The sequence below is a fragment of the Berghia stephanieae genome, chromosome 7, assembly GCF_034508935.2.
Source record: "Berghia stephanieae isolate SIO BIC M18660-M18661 chromosome 7, UCSD_Bste_1.3, whole genome shotgun sequence".
In the NCBI taxonomy this organism is placed as follows: domain Eukaryota; kingdom Metazoa; phylum Mollusca; class Gastropoda; order Nudibranchia; family Aeolidiidae; genus Berghia; species Berghia stephanieae.
In genome coordinates, this window is record NC_088366.1 from 22353753 (window position 1) to 22380457 (window position 26705).

The 26705-nt window shown below is 36.9% G+C and overlaps 1 protein-coding gene across 1 annotated transcript in view; it reads right to left on the reverse strand.

Moving 5' to 3' along the window:
- LOC144976889 (ATP-dependent RNA helicase Ddx1-like) overlaps window positions 1-26705 on the reverse strand; it is a 565840-nt gene that overhangs the window by 361619 nt on the left and 177516 nt on the right. The window contains exons 14-15 of the mRNA XM_078921446.1: window positions 20048-20071; window positions 18568-18681 (exon numbers count right to left, since the gene is read on the reverse strand). Coding sequence (XP_078777572.1) covers window positions 18568-18681; window positions 20048-20071 — 138 coding nt within the window. The remainder of the gene's footprint in view (window positions 1-18567; window positions 18682-20047; window positions 20072-26705) is intronic.

Sequence of the window (26705 nt, forward strand, 5' to 3'; positions counted from 1 at the left end):
GGACACATCTTGATTGGAAAAAAAAAAAGAAATCCTATTTCACCGGCAAATTGAAAGGGTTAAAAAGCCATCCGACTATAATAATATGATCTCCCAACACCAATAATTCAACGTGCAAAAGACTGATAAGATTTCGCAATCTTATCCTGGAAATTCAGAGCGCATTTTCAATCAAAGACTTAAGATTGAGAGAGAGAGATATACAACCCGTCACTGCCCCGAAATCAGATGAGATAGGTCGGCGTACGTATATAAAATGCGAATTTAGTGTTGGGGGAATGTTCTCGTTTAACCTACAGTCACGAAACTTGGGGCTATAAATAGGCAGCAGATTGACAGGATTTCCTTCTCAGCGGATATCGCCTGAAATACTCTGTGTTGTGCGCTAGCAAAACGATGCTTTCCTCATAATTTTGGCCATAAAATAAAAACAGTTCAAATATCAATCGATTATTATGACGCACTTCCTATTTTTCTTTTAAAAAAGTCTCAAACCCAAGCTTTCCATGAAGTCTCAATTCGGAGACATTGTATCTGAATCGATTAGATGGTTGACACGAAAGTTTTCTAGCCAAAATAAAACTTAAAAGCGTATTGTCGGTGTACAACAGCAGTCGTACGACATTCATCTCCCGAAAACGGGATTAGAAAATAAGGGATAGAAACATCATGGGGTGAGGAAAAAGACGATCGAAATGGTTGAGAAAATGAAATCAGGGAATTAGAGGGAGGACGAAAATCACAGAGGAAATCTCACGAGACCAGAGTTTATCCTGGTTCCTGATCTCTGTGCAGCGATACTTCGAACAATTCCAGTAACTTGTTAATCTCTAAATCGGATCTCGGTCACTTGCCATGCCAAAGACCTTCTGCCCGATCTTTTTTGAGACCACATTCTTCCCTTAGCTTCCCTCAACCCCTATCTATGTCCCCTCCTCTGCCATACTGAATCCCAGGTTTGACAGTTTCTGCCAAGACGAGGGTCATTTTAATCAATTGGTACTTGAAGGACATGTTTGGAGGAATTTTAAATAGATACGTGTGAGGATTCTTTGGGGTTTTTCTTTTCAAAATACGATTGTCCTGTCCTTTCTTACTAAGTGAAGAATTTCAACAGGGATAGGTTTCTAAAATAAAAGAAATTTAAAAAAAAGACAAAAAAAAAAAAAAAAGAATGAAAGAAAAGGAGAAGGAGAAGCGTCAAAAGTTGCTACCGATGGTCACTCAATGACTATTATATAAACTTGTAGCAACGCAACAATGATGAAAGTCCGACAGGAGCCAACTCTCAAATAAACGTAGGAATCAAGCTAACAGAGTTCAAAATATCCAGTCCGCTTGTAGATAGACTTAAATAATCGACTCCAAGCTAGTAAAACAATTGATGAAGAGAACAAAAGGCCAATGTATTGATCCAATACGGTATAAATGCCATCGGTTTAAAAGACATTTACCAAGGTTGTGAATGGAGTTGACATTCAATAAACACACTCTGTTAAAAAGACAAACTCTACGAAAGGACATGACTGGCGCTAGATAGTCTGAAAAGGCACTGCAGTAGTCATCGAGGACTTATTGAAGTCGTATTACAGAGTAATTCCACACGAAAACACTGTTGGATTCTGAAGAAGAAAACAAACAAAAAGAAACAGGTATTCAAAAATGTGGGCAGAAAGCTCCTCCTTCAAATAATATAAGATCGCTTAAAACGACCCTCGCGTTGTTACTTCTGGTGCGGCTATGTGGCCTAGTGGCATGACACTCGCTTTCGGATCGAAAGGTCCTGGGTTTGAGGCATAGTTGAATCCTTGGAAAAGGCTCTTTACTCACATTATCTCATCGTACTCACGTGTAGAATGAGTACCTGGCCGTTAACATCGTTGTTTCTGTCCGAAAAAAAAAATTGGAATATCGCCTAACAGGCATCATGTCCCGTCCTACATGTTAAATGTTGCTGTTGGTTAGGGTCCCCTTGTAAAGCGCTTTGGGCACATTTAGTGGATATTGCGCTATATAAAAGTCTCAGAATTGAGATAATTTTCAACCAACCAAGTGAGGGTCCTTTTAATCCATCGATATTTGAAGGACAAGTTTATGGCAAACATTTTTAATGGCTGCCTCTATTCTCACCCCCCCCCCCCCCCCCGGCCGATTGGATTACCGAAAAAAACGTCGCCGGCTTTTTGCGATTTGGATTTGATTGATTTTTTTTTTTTTTAATTGTGCAACTTGTGACAAGAAACTTAACAAATTACCGCATTACAACCTTTGGATTAAACATTCAACAATTGTGGACTACTTTTTATACTATTATGAAGACTAGCATCCCGGGGGTGAGAATAGTCACTTCGATTTTTAATACGTGTTTAATCATGAAACAAAGGAAATTCCATGGAGCCACATTTAGGTTACAACAATCAAAAGCCGCCTGTTTTGGCATTGGCCGTATAAATAATGTGCATCATGCATGCCTAATACCAGGTACGAATTCACGACTGAGTTTAAAATCAAATATTCAAACAAACAAAAATTAATCGGATGTTTGGATGTTGGTAGTAAACCACGAGGACCAAGAAAGGAAGGAGGAGAAAGAGGACGAGATAGGCGAGAAGAGAGAGAGAGAGAGAGAGAGAGAGAGAGAGAGCGAGAGAGAGAGAGAGCGAGAGAGCGAGAGAGAGAGAGGGGGGGATAGATAGGTAGATAGATAGATCGATAGATAGATAGATAGATAGATAGATAGATAGATAGATAGATAGATAGATAGATAGATAGATGGATTGATAGATAGATAGATAGACAGGAGAGGAGATAGATAGATAGAGAGATAGAGATAGAGAGATAGATATATATTATTTTAATATTTACCACAATGTTGGAGTCAGTCTACATCGATGTTTCAGGCCTTTTCAGCCGTCGTCAGGACTGTGTGTTACATGAGTTTGGTTTATATATATATATATATATATATATATATATATATATATATATATATATATATATAGAGAGAGAGAGAGAGAGAGAGAGAGAGAGAGAGAGAGAGAGAGACCTTGTGGATTGGGAAAGGGGTGTGCTAATACGGTAGCATTCTATTGACCAAGAATCAAATTAAGGAAACCTACTTCGTATTCCTTCCAATTCATATTGATCAAAGTCTTGAAGATGTTCAATCTATTATAAAGTCTGAAGATTGCTTGTCCAAATGAGAGAAGAGGGGGGGGGGGGTTGTTTGTTTTATTTTCGTTCACATCGAAAGATCCTGGGTTCGAGCCTCGCTCGGCGCAAAGTTGAGTCTTTGGAAAAGGCTCTTTACTCACATTCGTTCACCGTATTCAGGTGTAAAATGAGTACCTGGCCATTTAGAGCAAAAATGTGACCCTCCGCCTCGAAATGATATTAAGTCGGAGTTTTCAATTTTGGGTTTTTGGTACCCAATCATAGCTTATTTTATGCTTTAAAATTTGATATCAAATTTATAAAAATCGAGATAAAACCGTTTGAAGTAGGGAGAGTTAAAAACCAAGTTTTGAGAAAATCGGCTTTGATGTGAGGCACCATTTTCACGCTCAGTCAAATCAATGGGCAAAGATAACTCCTTAGATACGGGGATTTGAAATTTGACGAGAATAGTATAATTTGCAGAGACGTCAATTTTCAATTTGACTCACAGAAATTTCAGGCACCACTCGGAGGAATTTCCGCACACAAAAAAGGGAATTTGGATGGTATTTGGTATCGTGTTTAAATATTGTATAAATCTAAAAAGATAACTGATTAGAACTATATTATGATATATAAACACATTGCCAAATACAGCCCAAAAGTTTCCTTATTTCAAATGAAGTAAAGCTCCAAATCCTAATGGTAGTGATTGTGGTAATGGTGAGGATGATGTTGTGTTGATGGTGGTAGTAGTAGTAGTAGTAGTAGTAGTAGTAGTAGTAGTAGTAGTAGTAGTAGTAGTAGTAGTAGTAGTAGTAGTAGTAGTAGTAGTAGTAGTAGTAGTAGTAGTGATGATGATGACGATGTGATAATGGCTGTTGTAGTAGTAATTGTTGTAATAGTAGTTGTAGTGATGATGATGTGGTGGTGGTGGTTGTAGTTGTAGTAGTGGCTGCGGTTGTAGTTGTAGTAGTGGCTGTGGTTGTAGTAGTAGAGATGATGTGGTGTGAGTGGTTGTAGTAGTAGTAGTAGTGATGATGTAGAGGTGGTGGTTGTAGTAGTAATGATGATGTGGTGGCGGTGGTTGTAGTAGTAGTGGTAGTGATGATGATGTGGTGGTGGTGGTTGTAGTAGTAGTGGTAATGATAATGATGTGGTGGTTGAAGTAGTAGTGGTAGTGATGATGTGATGGTGGTGGTGGTGGTTGTAGTAGTAGTGGTCGTGATGAAAATGTGGTGGTGATGGTTGTAGTGTGTGTGTGTGTGTTTTGAGAGAGAGAGAGAGAGAGAGAGAGAGAGAGAGAGAGAGAGAGAGAGAGAGAGAGAGAGAGTGAGTGATAAAAGGGCATCTAGTTATAAGTAGAGCAACATGCACTTGAAAAACTAACGAGGCTAAAGTTTGAGGTTAACGTATTTGTGATTAGCTATTATTGGCAAGTACAGGAAGGTGAACATGAAATTAATCCAGTGAGCGCAATTTATTATGTGTGTGTGTTTGTGTGTGTCAGTAGAAGTGGTCGTGATGAAAATGTGGTGGTGGTGGTTATAGTGTGTGTGTGTGTGTGTGTGTGTGTGTGTGTGTGTGTGCGTGTGTTTGAGAGAGAGAGAGAGAGAGAGAGAGAGAGAGAGTAGGTAGCGTTGTGGTGGTTGTAATAGTAGTTGCAGGGATGGCGATGTGATGGTGGTAGAAGAGATGATGATGTAATGGTGGTTGTAGTTGTGGTGGCATGGATGGTGATGTGGTAGTTGTTGTAATATTGGTGGTAGGGATGGTGATGTGGTGATTGTTGCAGTAGTGGTGGGGACGGTTATGTGGTGGTTGTTGTAGTATGGTGGTAGGGATGGTGATGTCGTGCTTGTAGTAGTGGTGGTAGGGAAGGTGATGTGGGTGTAGTAGTAGTGATGGTTGTAGTAGTAGTGATGATGATGTGGTGGTGATGGTGGTTGTAGTTGAAGTTCTGGCAGTAGTGATGATGATGATGTGGTGGTGGTTGTAGTAGGAGAGGTGGTGATGATGATGTGATGATGGTGGTGGTTGTTGTAGTAGTGGTGGTGGTAATGATAGTGTGGTGGTGGTTGTAGAAGTAGTGGTAGTGATGGTGGTGGTTGTAGTAGTAGTGGTAGTGATGATGATGTGGTGGTGATGGTTGTTGCTGTAGTGTTTTCATGTAGAAAAATGATTGTAGTTTCTGAAACAACCAAAAACTGAAATTTGATAATTTTGACCATTCCCACTTTAAAACCGGTTTTCTTCGTTTTCCAAATCCCGACTTAATACCGCGTCGAGGCGTAGGGTCACAAATTGTCTCTGTCGGAAAAAAAAAAAGATTGTAATATAATCGTCTAACATGCGACATGTCTCGTTTTAAATATAACGTGTTGCTGTTGATGAGTGACAATTTGGAAAGTTCTTTAACACGTTTAGTGAATATTGTGCTATATAAAAGCTCAATTTTTTAAAATAATTTTTTTGCTTTATTTTTATTTATTTTTTTTGGAAGGAGGGGGGGGGGGGGGCGCAGGGATTTTTTTTTAAATTGTATTTTCTTTGATTAATATCTATTTTCTTTTTTTTTTTTTAATCTTTTTTTTTTAGTTTGTTTTTGGACTTTTTGCAGTGTAAGTCTTATTCTATTGACCGAGAAACCGACTCAAGGAAACCCATTTCGTATGACTTCCGATTCGAATTGATCTCTGTTGGATTTTCAACAATCCGATATTAAAGTGAACTTTACACGAGGCTGGGGTTTTTTTTTCTTTTTAATTGTATCTATTCTTTTTATTTGATCGCGTCATGAATTTAATTGAAACGCCCCTTGGTCGGAGGTTGAGAGCTTTTCTGTGTAAATCAATTTTTAAATGGGAACTTTTATCGATTGATAAACAAATATACCCAAGTAGGAATTATCTATTAATCAGCAAATCACAAACACACACACACACACATACATACACACACACGCACACACGCACACACACACACACACACACACATACACACACTCATACACACACATCTGAACTAGAGAGACACTAAAATGAACCTTCAAAAATCGCATCGCTTAAAAAAAAAGGTATTGGTGTGAAATCGGAAAGCAATGATGTCCGATTAGAGTTAATCCGATTTTCGCCTATATTATAGTTTTTAAAAATTAATTCCTTCCAAGTTTGAGAGGTCACGTCCCTTGAGATCAGTCTATCGTGTTCATATTGACACAATTATTGTAAGCCTGATTTCCCATTGACGACATGGGCGATAGTTAGTTTACATGTGCGCTATGTGGTCTTGTGGTTTGACACTCGCTTTCGGATCGGAAGGTTGCTGGGTTCGAGCCTCGCTTGGCGCATAGTTGAGTCCTCCGGTTTGAGAGTTTTTTGCCAAGATGAGGGTCACATTTAATCGATCGATATTTGAAGGACGAGTTTTCTTGCCAAATTTTAATATATGGATTTTTCCAGAGTACGGCAGTGCTGGAAATTAAATTTTGAACATTAGGTCCACCCGACATTTTGATGGGTATTTGTGTATGTGTGTGTATGTATGTGTATGTGTGTGTATGTATGTGCGTGTGTATGTGTGTTTATATGTCCGTGCACGTCTATTTCTAAGATATCACATCTTAACGACGGAAAAGGGAAACTTTTCTGCTTGAGAGAATTAATATTGATTTGATGTCAATATCGCATTTCAGTATTGGTCTTTTGAAATTCATTTCAGAAAAAGTGGTATTGCGAGAGAGCTAGAGAGCGACCGATTGAGAGAGAGAGAGAGAGAGAGAGAGAGAGAGAGAGAGAGAGAGAGAGAGAGAGAGAGAGAGAGGGGGAGTAAAATGAAGGAGGAGGAGAAGCGAGGAAGAGGGGGAATCTCAGGTTTTGTAATTGTTTGACAAGACGGGGATCATCTTAACCGATCGTTATTTAGAAGAGAAAAAACCCCCACAAATCTGCCGTATCCTGGAAATACCCAGATTTATTTTATTTATTTTTTGTTTTTTTTTTTGTTTGTTGCTTTAGGTCTCTTCCTACACAATTGAGGTTATAAGAGAGACCGCTGAAACAAAAAAAAAACAAGCAATCTAACAAAAATAGTACAAATGTAAATCAAAATCATAACCTAAAGATATCATAAGCTAAATTATAAATAACCAAGAACAAACAGGCAGAAGATTTACAGAAAAAAAAATATCCCTGTCAAAAATACAATCGCAAACCAAAGAAGCAGGATAGGCTAGTAAAGAGAAGAAGAAACGACATCACTATCGGATCGTACACCCATGCAAACATCATAGGTATATGATTCAAGGGTGATGCTCCCATCCAACCACCCGCTTCCCAGATTTAAACATTTGGCCAGAAAACTCGTCCTTCAAATATCGATCGATTTAAATTATCCTCGCCGGAAGAGATTTTTTGATAGAACGATGAATTCATCTCATATTTGTGGTGCATACCTTGTTTACATATTGAACTGTAACATCTCTAATTTCATGACAGCGGTTTTTGAGTATCTAGCTTTTTTCTAGGTCTTAAGATGACAACTTTTTAGATATGGCATCAATAGATAGTATGCGCTTGGCTAAGAAGCGCACAACATTGCCATCCGGAAGTATAACGGACCAACACACAAAACTGTGTGTAAACATGAACGGTTATAGTCAGGTTAATACAGTTTAGTGAGAATTACTTATAAACGTGGATGGCAACAACAATAACAAAGACCTGAGTGACGTCAACTTCGAACTATCTATACGGTCCACAATTTATATTCATTTAAGACAAATTGATTCAGAGGATGACACAATCTTTTACAACTTTTGATAGAGAGAGTATGAGAAAAACCAGAAAAACAAGCGCCATTAATTATTTTTTTAAATCGGACTACAGTACGTTGTAAAAGTCTAGACAATGGGTTTCAACAGCCATGACATGACGTCGCTTCCCTCGTAATGACGCATAGTAACTTAGTAACTGGCTCTAGCTAAACTATCGGAACAATGGCGGACGCCTTTATGAAATATTTCTCCGACGAGCATAAAAGTGTATCCAGAGGAGAAAACAAAATTATAAATATGCTCATGTTTTGACTTTTATACATTCGCCGTTGCTGGGCGACGTGACATCAGACATTGAATCCAATTATTTACATTTTGCCGTAAAATTGATTTTTAAAATGTGAACTATTGGTGTCCACGCAGCCGACAGACAGAAATGAAAGCATTCAGTAGATGCCTTCTGCGACTCGTGACTCCACGAGGATTAAACTAAGTTAGTATTTACCTTTGAAAGAGACAATCAGTAGGAAGTCAATTTTGAGAGAGAGAAAAAACGGTCCCCAAGTCAACCAAATATTATTTCAACATTAAAAATGTACTCAGATAAAAAAAAAATAAACAAAAAAAATAATAAAGAAAACAAAAACCAAAAAAAACTGACATAATCTTAATTGAAAAATGGAATTTAAAATGCAAATTTTACTTTAAATTGTTGTGCAAGTATGCAGAAATGAACGAATTATCATAGTTTTGGGAAATACCGATTTTCATTGGGGAAATCCCAAAACACATTTTATTCGCCAAAGTACTCCCAGCGACATGTGGATCATTTCCCTATAGATCTTTATATATGCGATGTTTTGTCACATAATATGGCAGTACACACACACACACACACACACATACAAACACACACACACATACACACATTATATATATATATATATATATATATATATATATATATATATATATATGCGATTGGATTAAATACTTACAACATCCGACAGCCAAATTAAACTTAAAGACACACCAAACTGTGCCTAAGCATTATTTAACGTTTATCGTCAGATTGATAAAAGTTAGACAGAACTTATCACCAAACAGGCTGTCTAAGACGATAGCAAAGAGCTAAGTGACGTCAACTTCGTTCCTTCTACTGTAAACGGATCAAATAAGTTTATCTAATCTCGTCTTAATATACATTTATTGATCAACGATCGATGACGATATTTGAAGATTTACGCCGTGTAGTTGATTACAATCGTCCTTATAAAAACAGCTGATATTAAGATGGCATGACGTCATTACATTAATATTTAAATATAATGAAGACATTCGAGTTGTAAACGGATCAAATAAGTTTATCTAATCTCGTCTTAATATACATTTATTGATCAACGATTGATGATGATATTTGAAGATTTACGCCGTGTAGTTGATTACAATCGTCCTTATAAAAACAACTGATATTAAGATGGCATGACGTCATTACATTAATATTTAAATATAATGAAGACATTCGAGTTCAATAGGATTCAATAGTCTGATGTCACGAGCAGCTTGGTTCTAAACAAAGAAAATCGGTACTTTTTATTCTTCATGCTGGATAGAACTTTTTCACATGTGATGTGATCAGAATGTATAAAATTCAAAACATGATCAGATTTATAATGTTTTTCTCCTCTGGATACACTTTTATGCTCGTTTGAGAAGTACTTCATAAGGGCGCCATTGTTCCGATAGTTTAGAGCCAGTTACTAAGTTACTCTGCCTCATTACGGGGGAAGTGGCGTCACGACTGTAGAAGCGTATTGTAATCCGTGTAGATACCGTGTTTAAAAAAAGACAAGCATATCACCATATATAACTGCCCTTTGTGTACTATTTGAAGTAAATCCAACACTATCTAAAATGATACATCTCTAGCTCAGTCCCCGATGAGTCCTATATATATATATATATATATATATATATATATATATATATATATATATATATATATATATATATATATATATAAAAAGATGGTATTAAACCTTGAGGGGGGGGGGGGGGAATTGAACTGTTTTGTAATCCTCTAATTTCCAAATATTTTCCAGATTATAACTGCAAGTGCAATCATTTTTCACAAAACTAGCAGCAATTATGGTGCCACGTAATAATATGGTTATCGTTGTTGTTATTGCTTATAACAATAATAATAATAATAATAATAATAATAATAATAATAATAATAATAATAATAATAATAATAATAATAACAATAGTAGTACAGACGATGATGACGACGACGACAACGACGACGATGACGATGATGATGATGAATGATGACGATGATGACGACGACGACGATGATGATGATGATGATGATGATGATGATGATGATGATGATGATGATGATGATGATGATGATGAGGATCTTATCAATATTTTGAAATATTGCAACACTTAGATTATTATAACAGTTGCTTTGAAACATAGCATAAACAAATGCAAAATTATTGTTTTCGGTTTCCAATTCGATATTTCAGAGGGGTGTGTCTAGTCTTTTTTTTTTTTTAATGACAGTTGACAGCTGTTTTTAGGAGAAATTTCTCGTTCTTCTTTGTTCACCGCTGACGTCACCAGGACCTCTGTCTGGTGCCGGGTTTAAAGTGACAGGTAAAAATGGTAGTTTGTCAATCCATATCGTCTTTCTGTCTGTCTGTCTGTCTGTCTGAAAAATGCGTCTGTTTAAAATTACTGTGCTGAATAAATGCTGTTCGCTATCTATGATTCTAAAAAGAATATCAGACGGTTTTGTCACAAATTCTTGTAGTCAATGTCTTGCCTTTATAAAATAATATTGTGATATAGATAGAATGAAGTTGACGTCACTCGAGTATTTGTTATTGTTTTTTTGGCATCAGCGTTTATGAGTAATTTTCACTGAACTGTATTAACCAGACTATAAAAGTTTAAGGTTACACATAGTTTTTGTGTGTTGATCCGTTATATTCCTGATGGCAATGCTGTGAGCTTCTCAGCCAAACGCACACTATCTATATTTCATTTTGCTGAATTCCTAAGGTCGGGCTAGTCCCGGAGTGTTTTGCACCGATCTCTTTCACACAAAATCACGTCTCGTTTACACAAATCGCGTACACGATACTTTTATTGAATTATTACTGAAGTACTAGTTTCGTTACATTATTCCGGTTTGAGATTTAACTCTCTCCTTACCGATCCTTTTCAGTAATTTTCCCAAAATGGCAGGCTTACCCACCACATTATTTGATTTTTTAAAACTCAGACAAGCTCTCTACAAAACAACGTTATCAATCAAACAACTGATCATTCTTCAAAGTTTGTGACGTACAAAATAAATCTGAATAAGAAAAAATCAATATCGTGTCATAACAAATGTGACGATTTTGCTGTAGATGGTAAGGAGAGGGTTAAAAATAAAAATATGGACACGTATTATCTAAAACAGTACCATTTGTATCTTATCTTCCTTTTTTTAAAAATGGGGTTGGAGGTTAACATTGTTGCGTACAGCCCATGTTCAATTTACGCCAACGAGCACAAATGACACATCTACAAAATTATAAAACCACGTTTTACACATTGATATACGAGTAGCTTGCAAACCTTTCTCAAATCAGAGCCCGTTCACTCAAACGGGTATTTAACTAGAGCTAGAGCTAGAGCGTTTATATAGATCAATATCCAATAAATGTGCTCAAAGCGCTTTTCAAAGGGTCCCTGACCAACAGAAACACGTAACATGTAGAACGAGACAAGACGCCTGTTTGGCGATATTACAATTTTTGCCAACAGAGACAACGCTGTTGACGGCCAGGTACTTATTTTACACCTGAGCACGATGAGAGAATGTGAGTAAAGAGTCTTTTCGAATTATTCTATTTAGAATAGTATGGAGTAACCGGTCCTTAATCTGACCTTGGCCTTGGGAAATGCCGTACAACTACAGACTTTACGAAACCGATTTTATTGTTGATGGCTCAAAAGATTCGTCTCGATCTATGGTATTTAATAAATAAATAACAATGTGAAATTGAATGTAAACTTAAATTTAATATACGAAAACATATAAAATGTACGTTTCGGGTTTCCCCTTTATAAAAAAAACAGGATGAGTGAAACACTGCAGACGAATGAGATAATGTGGTAGTGGCGTTGCTAAGATGAATAAACAAAAACATTGATGGGCAGGAAAGTCCTACTCCTTTGTAAGGAAGCACGAATTAAAATATCTAGAATAATAGATATTTATAAAAGGTGCGTAATTAATTAAGTGAAAAGAGGGGAGGCGGGGGGAACCGTGTAATGAATAAATAATTAGAAACCAAAATACAAAACTGTCAATTTGAGCCGTGCAAGCGACACGAATCTAGGATGTAAAATTGCTTTTGAGCTTATATTAAAACCAAACCCCTTCCCCTACCCTTGTGACCAATGTATGCATATTATGCGCACATCGCTTGTGACCAACAGAGAGACAGAGAGAGAGAGAGAGAGAGAGAGAGAGAGAGAGAGAGAGAGAGAGAGAGAGAGAGAGAGATCGATTATCCACAATCCTATTATTGGATGTTGCTTAGATTTTGTTTTTGTATTCATGCTTATTATGTAGTGTCGTGATTTTTAATTTTGTTGTTTTTAAAACATTTTTATTATGTAAAGCGCCGCAGAGTGCGATTAACGTGGATGTTTAGGCGCTATATAAATTCATTATTTACTATTTACTATTGGCGGGAATAGTCATGTAATCTAAACAGACTAGTTAAGTATTATTGCTGAAGCAGCACTGTTGTTTTTTCCCCTTTGTTGATTTTTGATGTGGGTGTGTGCGTGGGTGTGTGTGTGTGTGTTTGTGTGTGTGTGTGTGTGTGGGGGGGGGGGGGTGATTTAGTTTTAGTTTTGCTTTATTTTTCTTCAAGCTCACCTCTCTCGCACTTACACAGTTAAAGCCGAGAAGTTTCGATATAGTCTACATACGATTTGAATACTGCGAAGTATGCGTGACTGTCCTCTTTGGTATGATATTATAGGTATTTTAAGATTTTCTTTCCAGATCCGATCGCTATAAATAGCTATATCCTCTGGGTGTTCGTGGTAAAGCAATCACATGTTTGTGTATGCAACCACGCGCCTGCGTGCGTGCGTGCCTGCTTGCGTGTGTGTGTATGCGTGTATTGTGAGTGTTCCGTCAGGTGCAAAAGTAAAAACTATTCGGACACTTCTTCATATATTTATTTCGTTAAAACACCATAAAAGAGTCTTGACTGTACTTTTCCTTTGATGGGAATTAAAATCGTCATTTAACATTGAGAAAACATTATAGATACAACAACAGTTTGGTCTCCACTGATGGAATATCAATATCATACGCCAATCTGTAATACGTCGAAGTGAAAAGATTGACATGTCCTATCTCTTGACCTCCCTGTGTGTGACCTCCCGGTGTGCGAATACTATTCGGTGTTTGATTACCACTGACTATTATAAATACATATTCCAAATCTGGTGTTTGTTGTCGACTGATGTCAAATTTATAGCAAAACTTACGTTTGGTTGAAAAAATTATTCCGTCTTTTAGTCTCAAAAAAGAAAACAGGTTGTCCGCTGAAATATGTGTAATACCAATTTTCAAAATGCTTGCCTTTGAAAAAGAATTAGAATTCAAAATTTGATTCTGATATTATTATTTTTTCCCCTTTTTTCCTTTTCAACCAGGAAATTGATGAACTCAATTAGCAGTTGGACACAAGCTAATTATTTAATCTGGATTATCGGCATCTGAAAGTTTCTGGGAATAGGGTTCAACAGTCGTGACGTCACTTACCTCGTAATGACGCATAGAAACTTAGTAACTGGTTCTAAAATATCGGAACAATAGCGGACGGCCTCATGAAATACTTCTCTGATGAGCATAAAAATGTATCCAGAAGAGAAAAACATTATAAATATGATCATGTTTTGACTTTTATACATTCTGATCACATGACATGTAAAAAAGTTCTAGCCAGCATGAGCGTTGGCGTAGTTGTACACATATGTAATGGCTTATGATCGTATAGTGGCTTTTTGATAGATTGTAATGATAGTCCTTTGCATTGTGTTGTAGATGTTAATAATGACAAAAGAGTTCAAGGGCCAGTGACGATAATTGAATGTGCACCATCAAGACATTCAAATAAAAATACAGGTTCCAAGTTTCATTTCATACAGCTTTATTTCTTATGATAAATTCGAAATCCAAATCAAATAACATGGTCATAATTCAACCAGTTTCATAAATTCCAAATCCGTAAAATCAATCCAAATGTAAAGTCATTTTGCCTCAGTAACCATTTTCAATATACGTGAAATATTTCTAAGTCCGTAAAATAAAGATTCTTTGTAAGATGTTAGAACTTAGGAAAGTGCAGCTCATTCATGAAGTAGCATAGAATGTAGAGTAGAATCAAAAGGTAGAATGATCCCCGTTTGATCAGAAACACTGTTTTATATCCTATTGTAAACTGCCCCACAATTCCTTTCACCAAAGGTCAGTTTTTACGCCTAAATAATACGTACGCCCAAATAACAAATACGGTACGCCCAAATAATATCGTACGCCTAAATGATAAATACCAAATATAACTTAATGCTTTTATCCCCAAATACCAAGCAACACCGATCAATTTTCTAGTACTCAATATACTGACCAGATATACAAAAATCGTGAACTCATTAAACCCACTTGCTGTAAGCTGACTCTCTTACGATGAGGAATAAAAACTACAGATTTTCTTTGTTTAGAACCAAGCTGCTAGTTGCTGGGCGGAAGTACCATCAGACTATTGAATCCAACTGGTAACTCTAGATATAACCCTGATTCAATAACACGAGGACTCAGCCTAAGTCATAAAGGGTCAACTGGGTACGCAACTAGTTAGCTGGGATTTATTCTGAGGATGTGCACTTTTTTTTAACGTCGCGACTGAATTTCGTTCAAAACACATACATATCTCCCATCATTACTTGTCTTATAATAACGACACACCTCATCGTTTTCGCCAAGATAGCGGGAACAACGTTTGGGAAAGGCCACAACACATCTCAGACATTGTTTGGAAGGGGGGGGGGGGGGGGAGGGGCGATGGACAGTGAGGTAGCCATGTGATTTCAGGTTAGTGTAGGATACAATTGCGTAAGTCCTTCAAACAATAAATATAGCAAGCGTTGGATTCTCAGTGTGTGACAAACATTGGTTACAAATTTCCCGACCACCAGGGGATTGGATATGTCTGAGTAGCACGCTGGAACAATAACTCTGTACAATGACAAAACATCCTTTTTTCCATTTTGTTCAGAAAATATGTGACCCCTCGTCTCAAAACGGTATTATGTCGGGATGAACCAGATGCTAACAAGTCAAATTATATTTAAAATGGTAAAAAATATGAAACGTTTGTATTTAGCACAGTAAAATATCATATTCCTTCTCCTCTATAAAGCATATAAACTCAACTTAAGCATGATATTTCTGGCTACAAATTCCATTTTCAGCATCTTAATCATCCCGACTTAATACCGTTTTGAGACGAGGGGTCACATATTTGCTTCCTAATATAGTACTTAATTATTTAATTAAATTAATTATTGACCTAATTATTAGGTATGTCGTTCCTCCATGAGCATAGACCAACAAAGACGCACCACCACCTGGCACGACTCTGGACTGCCTTCTCCACTTCCTTCCATGTTGCCCTCTTCTCCTTCAGTTCAGCATCTGAGTTGCACCTCCTGCTGCTACTTGACCTCCCCCACTTACTAGACAGTAAGTAATTCCTTCCATGTTGCCCTCTTCTCCTTCAGTTCAGCATCTGAGTTGCACCTCCTGCTGCTACTTGACCTCCCCCACTTCCGATCCGAAAGCGAGTGTCATACCACTAGACAACATAGCTGCACTTTCGTTTCCCCTGAGGGTTTCATAGGAGTGCCTGACGTGTGATGCAAGATGCTGGCTTCCTAAGTGTGTGGCCAATTCCGCCTCACTTCCTTTGTCAAATCTCTACTAACTGTCCTGCGTGTTCCTTCGTTTCTTCTTTGGTCACCTTATGTTGTAGAACAGCCACAGACATGAGTTCAGGAATTCCTGTATCTTCTTGCGCATGTTTCCGATCCATAAACAACTGTTTCTGAACAGTGTTGGAGTTAGGAATTTGGTTTTCAGATGGATCGCTTTTGAAGCCCTAATGTTCTTCAGAAAACTAAAGGCTGCTCGGGTATTGTCAATCCTAGATGTTACATCTATTTTCAAACGCGTCCTTTTTTGTCCACGCTCCCTTGTAGTACTTCGTGTTATTATAATGATGCGTTTTTAAAACTATCAAAACGTTTTATATTTGATAATTTTTATCAGGTTAAAGAAGATTTGAACTGACAAATTAAAGGACAGGCATGGTGTACGATACATATCTGAAATAGAGTGTATGAAATAGTGCAGACAAAGCAAAAAAGAAAAATACAAAAAATAAAACATACCCAAAATCAGTCTTCCTCGACAAGGGATAGAACCTCAGATCTCTTGATTACCAGTCAGGCATGCTGCCGTTACACCATAGACATTTCCCGATAGTTGGGACAATTAAAAACCTTATAATCCCCACAAAGGTACGCGTTTTACACCAGGAACCCTGACTTCGGACAGGGCTGCTCATACGAGATGGAAGCTGGTTTGGACGAATTCAATCCCTCGAGGGGGCGGGGACAAAGACTCCTCGAAACTGGGAGAGAAGTTGTCAGGCTTCTGTGCAAGCAAGAGGAGACACTGGGTGGCGACGAATTGACTTTGGTCGCGAACCTGCTCCACGGATTGTCGTTGCTTCATCAGGGGGACTTCTAACCTGTCCAACATGTACCCGTTGTGATCAAGAACCCGAAATTCTATCACACATCACATATCAGTCTGGTCATCGAGGACAGATTGCAACCAGCAGACGTAGACTCTATAATCTCAGTTAGCTCTGTCGGACAATGACAATACGGTTTTATATGTATTCGGGATTTGTTCATGTAGGTGGCAGCTTTTACTTAAAAATATCAATGGATTATGATGACTCTCAACTTGTCGATAATATTATCTATCGCGTCAGCTTGGTATCATGTCGAGAATAAACTGTTGAAGAAATTTGGTTTTAAATTTGAAGTTGCTGTTTTTTTTGTCGTTGGTGTTGTTGCTTTTGTTATTTGTTGTTTTCGCTTTTTGTTTGTTTGTTTGTTTGTATTTTTTTTTAAATCGCATGTTTGTTGTTTTTTTTTTTGGGGGGGGGGGGGGGGGATTTGGTTTTGGTTTTCATTTCGACAAACTACATTTACTCACGTCATGAAAACGGTTAATTTAATACAGATCTGATAATCAAGACTTACAATTTAATTCCAGCGACCGTCAACAAATTACCACGGTGAGACGGCAGGCCACGCGTTTCTAAAAGCTTTTGGTAGGGTCAAGGTCATTTAGATACATAGAAAATATGATTTGAAAAATATAATATGAAATTCTGGCCAAAATGAAAAAAGTATGCGTTTTGTCACTGTAAGACAACAGCGGTTTGAGATTGGTGTACTGTTAATGTGAGCAAATTATGACATTTTGCTGGTGCTACAAATACTATTTTGAAATAGATACAACTGAAAAAAGTATTCTGGTGAGAGAATCATCTGATGACCTCTCTCTCTCTCTCTCTCTCTCTCTCTCTCTCTCTCTCTCTCTCTCTCTCTCTCTCTCTCTCTCTCTCTCTCTCTCTCTCTCTCTCTCTCGTCACGTCCGCCTAGCAACCAGCAGCTTGGTTCTAAACAAAGAAAATCGGAACTTTTTTATTCATCATACAGGCCAGAACTTGTTCATAGTTCATGCGATCAGAATGTATAAAAGTCAGAACATTATCAGATTTTTAATGTTTTTCTCGTCTGGATACACTTTTCTGCTTGAAGGAGAAGTATAATTTCATAAGGGCGTCGGCCATTGTTCCGATAGTTTAGAACCAGTTGCTAAACTACTATGCGTCATTACGAGGGAAGTGACGTCGCGACTGTTGAAGCCTATTATTATTATTATTATTATTATTATTATTATTATTATTATTATTATTATTATTATTATTATTATTATTATTATGCTATAGAAACCGGAAAAAACTCCGACTTTTCACGAGTCCTGTTGCTCCGAATGAATACTTTTATATTCATTTTCGTCCGATAGTTTTTTAAAAAGGCTCGGACTGTATTGACTTAAGCTTTGCTTTTTGCAAAGCCCGGCTCTGAGAAGGCAATCGAAACGTCTCCAGCTTTGAACCCATCCAGGAAGAAGAATAAATTGGAATACATTTGTGACCCTTCGCCTCAAAACGGTATTAAGTCGCGTTGGTTAAGATTATTAAAATTGAATTTATAGTCAGAAATATCAGAGTTGTGTTGAGTTTGTATGTTTTATTGAGGAGAATGGATACCATATTTTAGGGTGATAGTGCCAACAATTTATATTTTTGACCAGTTTAACATTTAATTCGGCTTTTAAGCATGAGGTTCGTTCCGACATAATACCGTTTTGGTCAATCAATTATAAAATATAATAAACGACTTACCCCGACAGCCAGTTTATCCGTTTGGTCTTTGACATTCACCCCTCCAATCAATAAGAGTTCTTTGATTTCCGGGTTGGCCAAATGTTTCTTGAATTTCTGGATTTGAGTCAGCGTCTGGTGGAGCGAATCATGGAGATGGCAAACATCACATCAAAGTTATATATAAAAGGTAAGTAGTATCCATATACAAATGTGTGTGTGTGTTTGTGTGTTAGTTTGTCTGTCTGTCTGTCTGTTTGTCTGTCTGTGCGTGTGTGTTTGTCTGTTTGTGTAAATATGTAATGAATCGTCTCAAAACGGTATTGTATCGAGATAAACTCGATGCATAAGATTCAAATTTAAGTTTAATAGATAAATCTGAGTGAATATAAACGCTTCAGTTTTGAAGATTCAGTTTTGATTTTCTTTTTCACTTTAAAAGCGATAAATTTCCTTAATTTTATAATTTTAACAAAAACTTAAGTCTTTTTTTTTTCTTTTTTTTTTTTTTGTGGGGAGGAGGGGTGTTTTGTTTTGTTTCTGTTGTTGTTTTTTTTTAATGTTGTTATTGAAGGGGGGGGGGATGTCAGAATATGTGTTTACAAAGACCTAACACTGCCCCAAATCACATCGAAAATTCACGGCGACGATGGAATGCGTTTCCTTGAACACTACTGACAACTTACTTTTCACCTTCTTTTGGTGATCGTCGCCTTGTCTTGTGAGGTGATGATTGGGGACTTCCTGGGCGATATATTAAGGAAGGCGAAGATCATACCCGCTAACTATAAAGGTTTCATTTTATACAGCAAAATAACATTTTTAAAAATAATTAAAGAAGAAGAAGAAGAAGAAGAAGAAGAAGAAGAAGAAGAAGAAGAAGAAGAAGAAGAAGAAGAAGAAGAAGAAGAAGAAGAAGAAGAAGAAGAAGAAGAAGAAGAAGAAGAAGAAGGGGGGAGGATCATTAGAGCTGATGAAGACGAATGGTCAACGACTGCAATGTCACCACCCGAATCTTCTCGTTGCCCAGGATGATTCAACTCAAGTAACCAGAGCTTAATTGGTTTGCTTCGTCTCCTTTTCGCTCGCGGCCATTTCGCAGTCGTGATCGAAATGTCAATTTGTTTTTTTTCTGTGATGAGATCTTGGGATTTATCCGTTTCGCCTTGTCTTGATTGCCAGTTTAATTGGTACACGTACTGTTGTTGTTTTGTTTTTGTTTTCAGATCTTTTTTCTCTTCTCTTTCCATTTTTAGAACACGCACCAGGACGTAGCCATTGTTACCTTATAGCCTGACACTGACTAAAAATGAAGACAAAAGACACGTCTTTGACCGCAAAAGAAAACACATAAGTTCGCAAATAAATTGCGAAGACTTTGTAATATTTTGTCAAGCTGAGTTTGAAAATATATCTATTTTGATGACCGGAGTAACATTTGTAAAAAGGAGAAGGGGCAAGGGCTGTGAAATGAGAAAGAGGAGAATGGGAATTTACTCACTTGCTCTGCTAATTCCCTTGATGGCTGTGGAAGAAAAGATGGAAGATAAAATAAGATAAGTTTTAAAATGTTTCAAAATGGAAAAAGGTGAAAAACGAGTACACGTGACCATGATGATGATGATGATGATGATGATGATGATGATGATGATGATGGTGATGATGATGATACCAAGACAATTGTGATGAAAATAATAAAACTATAGTGTCGTAAAAGACACATGCGCTAATGGGTATATAACGAAACAAATAAGAGAAGAAGAAGAATGGGGGGGGGGGGGGGGGGATGGGGAAAACGGATTTTTAGCAACAACAACAAAACGCGAATAGTATACATTTCGGCTTTTTGTTTTCCAATCGGAGCCAGTGCATTATGACATCGTATCGTCATTGAAGCACGTCCTATTTCAAGAGACTTCTCCCCCTGTGACGCGAGCGAGGGGAGGAGGAGATCGAACAGCCACATCCCAATTCCGCCGTAAAATTCAGAAAACGTGTACAGCGGGCACTTGTATCAATAATAATGAGAAAAATAGGGTATGGAGAAGTGCAAGATGAAAACAGAGAATTAAAAAGTCACGGGATCAGTGCCAAAATCAAGATCCAATTGACACGATACCCTCCGCCTGGCCGGGAGAGAGAAGACAGCGAGCGGTCGCACAACCGACTGAGCTATCTAGCCAGACTGGCACTTTTCCATACCCTATTTTTCTCAACAATTCTGACGTACTACTCTCAAAAAAAAAAAATTTTAAGATACATTTTAAAAATTTGGGCCAGAAAACTCGTTCCTCAAAAATTAATCGATTAAAATGACCCCCATCTTGTCAAAAACACTCAAACCTTGGAGTTTCGAATGCAGTCCCAGGTTTGAGAGTTTTTAACAAGACGAGGGTCATTTTAATCGATAGATATACAGTGTGTGGTGGGTTTTTAAAAAATTAGTGACACATTTCAGGTTTGAATAAGTCGAGAGCTAAGTACGATTTCATCAAACGATTTTAGAATACGCATCAGGGTCAGTAATAATAGTAGGTCAGTAGGTGGTCGTCGTAATCAATTGCAAATTACCAGTGATCAGACGCTGACTTTTGGCCAGGCGATTGGATTGCTCGTATTTGCCATATGTGCAGAATGTATTCAAGTTTTGATTGTTATAAGGTTTAACACTTTGCACCCTTTGGTAGCTGAGTTATGACGCCATCAGTAGAAAATGGTAATTTTGACATAAATAGTAATTTATTTTGGCTTTGTACGACATGATTCTCGAACCTTGACAGACAACTGACTGAAAACATTGTCTTCTCTGATGAAACAACATGTAACGTGTCCGGGCATGTACACAAACACAATATTCGACATTGGAGGAAACTAAAAACCAGATGAAGTTATCGAGTGTCGTCACAACTCACCAAAAGTCAATGTCTGGTGCCGACTGACCAGGGAAAGAGCGGCTCGTCCTTTATTCTTTGACGACACGACAGTAACAACAACAAACTATCTGGCCATGTTAGAATCATACGGAGTCCTTCAATTTGATTATCGTCAACCTAACATCTTTTCCCAAAAGAATGGAGCTCCCCGGCCCCTCAGTGGAGTTTAAATATGAGGGAATTGTCAAATGAATAGTTCCCAAACCGATGGATCGGTCGAGATGGTCCAATTTCCTGGCCTCCAAGATCACCTGATCTAACCCCATTTAACTTTTTTTATGGGGATATGTGAAGACCAGAATGTTTAGAACCTCCGTGAGAGACATGCGTGACCTGAAGACAAAAATAAAGAGAAGCCGTACTCTCTATCAAATTAATCATGCTGCAAAAGACGTGGGACAAACTAGAGAGACGCTTGCGGCTTGTTATTCAAAATGATGGTGGAAACGTGGAGCTTTAAATCGGACGATGACAAGTAAGATATCAGAGAGAGGAGAAAAAAACTTGTATAAATTGTATGGATTACTATGTTGAAAACCAAATTGATGTCGTTGCAGCTGTTCTTTAGTTAGTCCAACTGAAATGTGTCAATGATTAAATACAAAATAATCACCTTCAGTACATGCCTAGCATCCCAATCGAGTGGCCTTTATTCCAGCTTGTGAGCCTTGATCACAGTGTTAAGATGCAGTTATGCTCAGAATTGCATTATAACACTGTGCAATGCCATGTATTTTTTAACTCGCGTGTGTCGTAAATTTGTGAAAAATGTTCAGAATCTGGAGGCCATCCAATATTGTCAGGTTGGCATGTCGTTTTCAAGACAGCTATGTTCTGATTTAATTCTGAGAAAACTACAATTCAGCAACAACCTATAGATTATGTATTAATTAATTATCGACCGATCACATTGTGGACCTATCAGATATTAAACACGTTTCCCGAAGTTTTGACACATGCGAATTAATAAATTTGCATTTCCGCAGTACTGTCTTAACCTTCTCCTTACCAACCATAGGAAAATCGTCTCATTCGTTACGATCAAACCAGCACTTTTATCATTCAGATTTCTTTTGTAAATCAAACAATTTAAAGAAAAATGTTTTTAAAACGTGACACTGTGTTGTAGAGTTCATTTTTACTGGGCAATATATTATGAATAGAATGTATTTGTTGCTTTTCTGTTTGAGTAAGAAAAAACTATTTTGGGGAAAATTCTGAAAATGACTGGTAAGAAAAAGGTTAAAACATAGTGATAAAAACTCGCATACTTGAGGGCCACCCAATCCGGCAGATAGGCATAATATTATATCATAAAGGTTGTTATGACCGTTAAAAAAATGACATTGGCGCTGCTTGCTGCTGTCGTCATCATTTTCTATTCTCCCTGTTAGACAACAAACAAACACTACGGGGGACAGAATTCAGTCTAGGTCTGACGTTTGTCAAGATGAGGACGAGTGAGGGGAGAGGGGAGAAACTGAAAAGACGCAATCACCATGTAAACAACCCCTTATTGAGCATCAATTTGAGAGATCGTGCCAAGTGGAAGGATTTATGGAAACTATTCAAATAAAAAAAAAAAAACTTAACTGAAATAAAATAAATCATAGTGCCCTGGGCGGTGATGTGCCAACCAGAAAATTGAATTCTAATCTTATGAGAAGAATGCTGGATAAAATGAAGGAAACTTAAGACGGATGTTTGCGGTACTTCTTACCAGGATGTTCACGTCAAGAATACGGCCGGCCTCAATTTGGTATTTTGTTGGGATAAACAAGATGTATCTAGAGAATTAAGTTTATAAATGAAATATAAAAGATCATGATTTTGATTCTCTCTCTCTCTCTCTCTCTCTCTCTCTCTCTCTCTCTCTCTCTCTCTCTCTCTCTCTCTCTCTCTCTCTCAAATAATATTTCTTTTAAATTTTTGTTATTTCAATATAAACTACATTCATTCTCACCGATGAAAACATTTAATTCAACTCGTTTGGTATTTTTAATAAATATTTTGACTTAACATTCAATTCTCATCTTCAGATTCATCCTCACAGATTAGACCGTAGACACGTACACGTACAGGTCTGACAACCAAACGCAATTATGGGCTTGATTCATTCTAATACTCTTCAGCAGTCGTAACGTCACTTCCTTCCTAATGACGCATGGTAACTATCGGAACAATGGCGGACGCCCGTATGAAATATTTCTCCGGCGAGCGTAAAAGCGTATCCAGAGGAAAAAGAGCATAAATATGATCATGTTTTGACTTTTACACATTCTGATCACAAGGCATATGAAAAGTTCTAACCAGCATGAAGAATAAAAAGGAATGATTTTGTTTGTTTAGAACCAAGATGGCCACCGTTGCCGGGCGGCGTTACATCAGACTACTGAATCCTATTGTAATGGACAATATTTTGCGTTGGTACGCGAGCATTTCCATTCCATTCATGAACCCATAACAATTCGGGTTTCCGTACCTGCTCTTCGTTAACTCATCTAAAAATTATTTCAAAAAAACAAAACAACAACAACAACAACAACAACAAAAACTTTAGCTTTTATATAGAGCAATATCCACTAAACATACCCCAAAAAAAGCGCTTCACCAGTTTCATCATCATCATCATCATCATCATCATCATCGTCATCATCATCATCATCATCATCATCATCATCATCATCATCATCATCATCGTCGTCGTCATCATCATCATCATAATCATCATCATCACCATCATCATCATCATCGTCGTCGTCATCATCATCATCATCATCATCATCATCATCATCATCATCACCATCACATCATCATCATCATCATCATCATCATCATCATCATCATCATCATCATCATCATCATCATCATCTTATCATCATCATTCATCAACATCATCATCATCATCATCATCATCATCATCATCATCATCATCATCATCATCATCATCATTATCATCATCATCATCATCACATCACATCATCATCATCATCATCATCATCATCATCATCATCATCATCATCATCATCATCATAATCATCATCATCATCATCATCATCATCATGTCATCATCGTCGTCATAATCATCACTATTATCATTATTATTATAATCATTATAATCACTATTATCATCATCATCATCATCATCATCATCATCATCATCATCATCATCATCATCATCACCATCATCATCATCATCATCATCATCATCATCATCATCATCATCATCACACATCATCATCATCATCATCATCATCATCATCATCATCATCATCATCATCATCATCATCATCATCATCATCATCATCATCATCATCACTACTATCACTATCACCATCATCATCATCATCATCATCACTACTATCACTATCACCATCATCATCATCATCATCATCATCATCATCATCATCATCATCATCATTCTTCATTATTCTTCATAACGTGTGGGTGAACATTGTTAGATATGAACCCTATCATGATAATGAAAATTAATCGAGGATTCATTAATTAATTCTAATGTGATTATGAAAAAAATGACATTCATACAATATGCACTGATAATATAGATCTAGTTACAAAAGGAAAATAATACGGCGGAAAATAAATAATATACCCTTGATTTTGAACAGATAGTGCGAAAGACGCGATGGAGAAAAAACATTAATGAGATTGAATAATTTCGAAAATAAAAACAACATAAAACCGTTCTATACGAAATGTTATGCTCCATGTACACTATTCTGACATAAATAATAAACCCGGGAAACCCGAAACGTTCATTTGATCTGTATTTGTAATAAAATTGAAGCTTACATTCAATTTCCATTATTATTTCCTTCTTCGAGCTTCGATCAGCAACATTTACACTATTCTGACAGAACGTTTTTTATTCATTATTATTATTATTATTATTATTATTATTATTATTATTATTATTATTATTATTATTATTATTATTATTATTATTATTATTATTATTATTATTATTATTATTATTATTATTATCATTATTATATTTTTCATTTAACAATGTTGAAATAGTATGGCCCTCACGTCAAGATTTATGACCAACATGAAATTAGCTTGAAGTCTTTGGTTTAAACATTTAGACTATCTAGTCAGTTTATCGATATTATTTTTGAAATAAACAAATTCCTGGCGTTTTGTCAGTGTGCGACTAGATATATCGATGCAATGCATTTGGGTTAAAAAAAAATCACAATACATCCGCCAGTCGGATATAATGCACAAGCGCATAAAATATATTATGTAACCTTAACTCACTCAATCCAAGAGATTTTTGCTACTTTATAAAATTGGAAAATGAGCATGTAGACATAGATAGTTTTATTCAACTATCATTAACATGCAACAACTAAAAACATTAGCTTTGATACCACGCCTATACTTTGTCTCAGAAAAATGTAATAATTAAGCATGGGGTAAAAGTAACTCGGGAAAACTACGGATATGGTGTTAGGGTTGAGTGAGTTAAACGTGTAAAGTCTGATCGATATAATTTAGTGAGAACTAATCATTACAATGGATGTCTACAAAAACAAAAACAAAATTAACAAAGGACTGAGTGACGTCAAAATCATTCTTTCCATAAAATAGATAATCCATCCAACAAATCTTACCACTTTAAAGCCATTTCAGCGCATTGTTATCCCTGGCATTGGTTGCTAGGATATAACCCGAACGAGTCAGGAGTTGACCGAACCCTCCTCGGGTTGGTAGTCTTTCTGAACTTCTCAACCGCCCAATCAGGGGGTTCGAACCATAGCTATATAAAGCGATGCATGTGGAGACAGGAGATTTTCTTCTTGAGTGGGGTTTTTTAAAATTTATTATTATATTTCTGTATTTACATGTGCCGTGGTGTTTTTTATTTGTGGAGGTCAGGAGAGAGACAGAGACAAGCAGGATGAATGGATTAGTAGAGCTGTGTCGTTCCTATGTGTGTTGTAGATGTAACTTAGTTTCTGTAATAATTCTGTAATCGTCAATGTTAATCTTTATTTCCTTTCCTTTATCATTATTATCTCGCAACCGTTCAATGTTAATCTTGATTTCCTTTCCTTTATCATTATTATTTCGCTACCGTTCAATGTTAATCTTGATTTCCTTTCCTTTATCATTATTATTTCGCTACCGTTCAATGTTAATCTTGATTTCCTTTCCTTTATCATTATTATTTCGCTACCGTTCAATGTAAATCTTGAT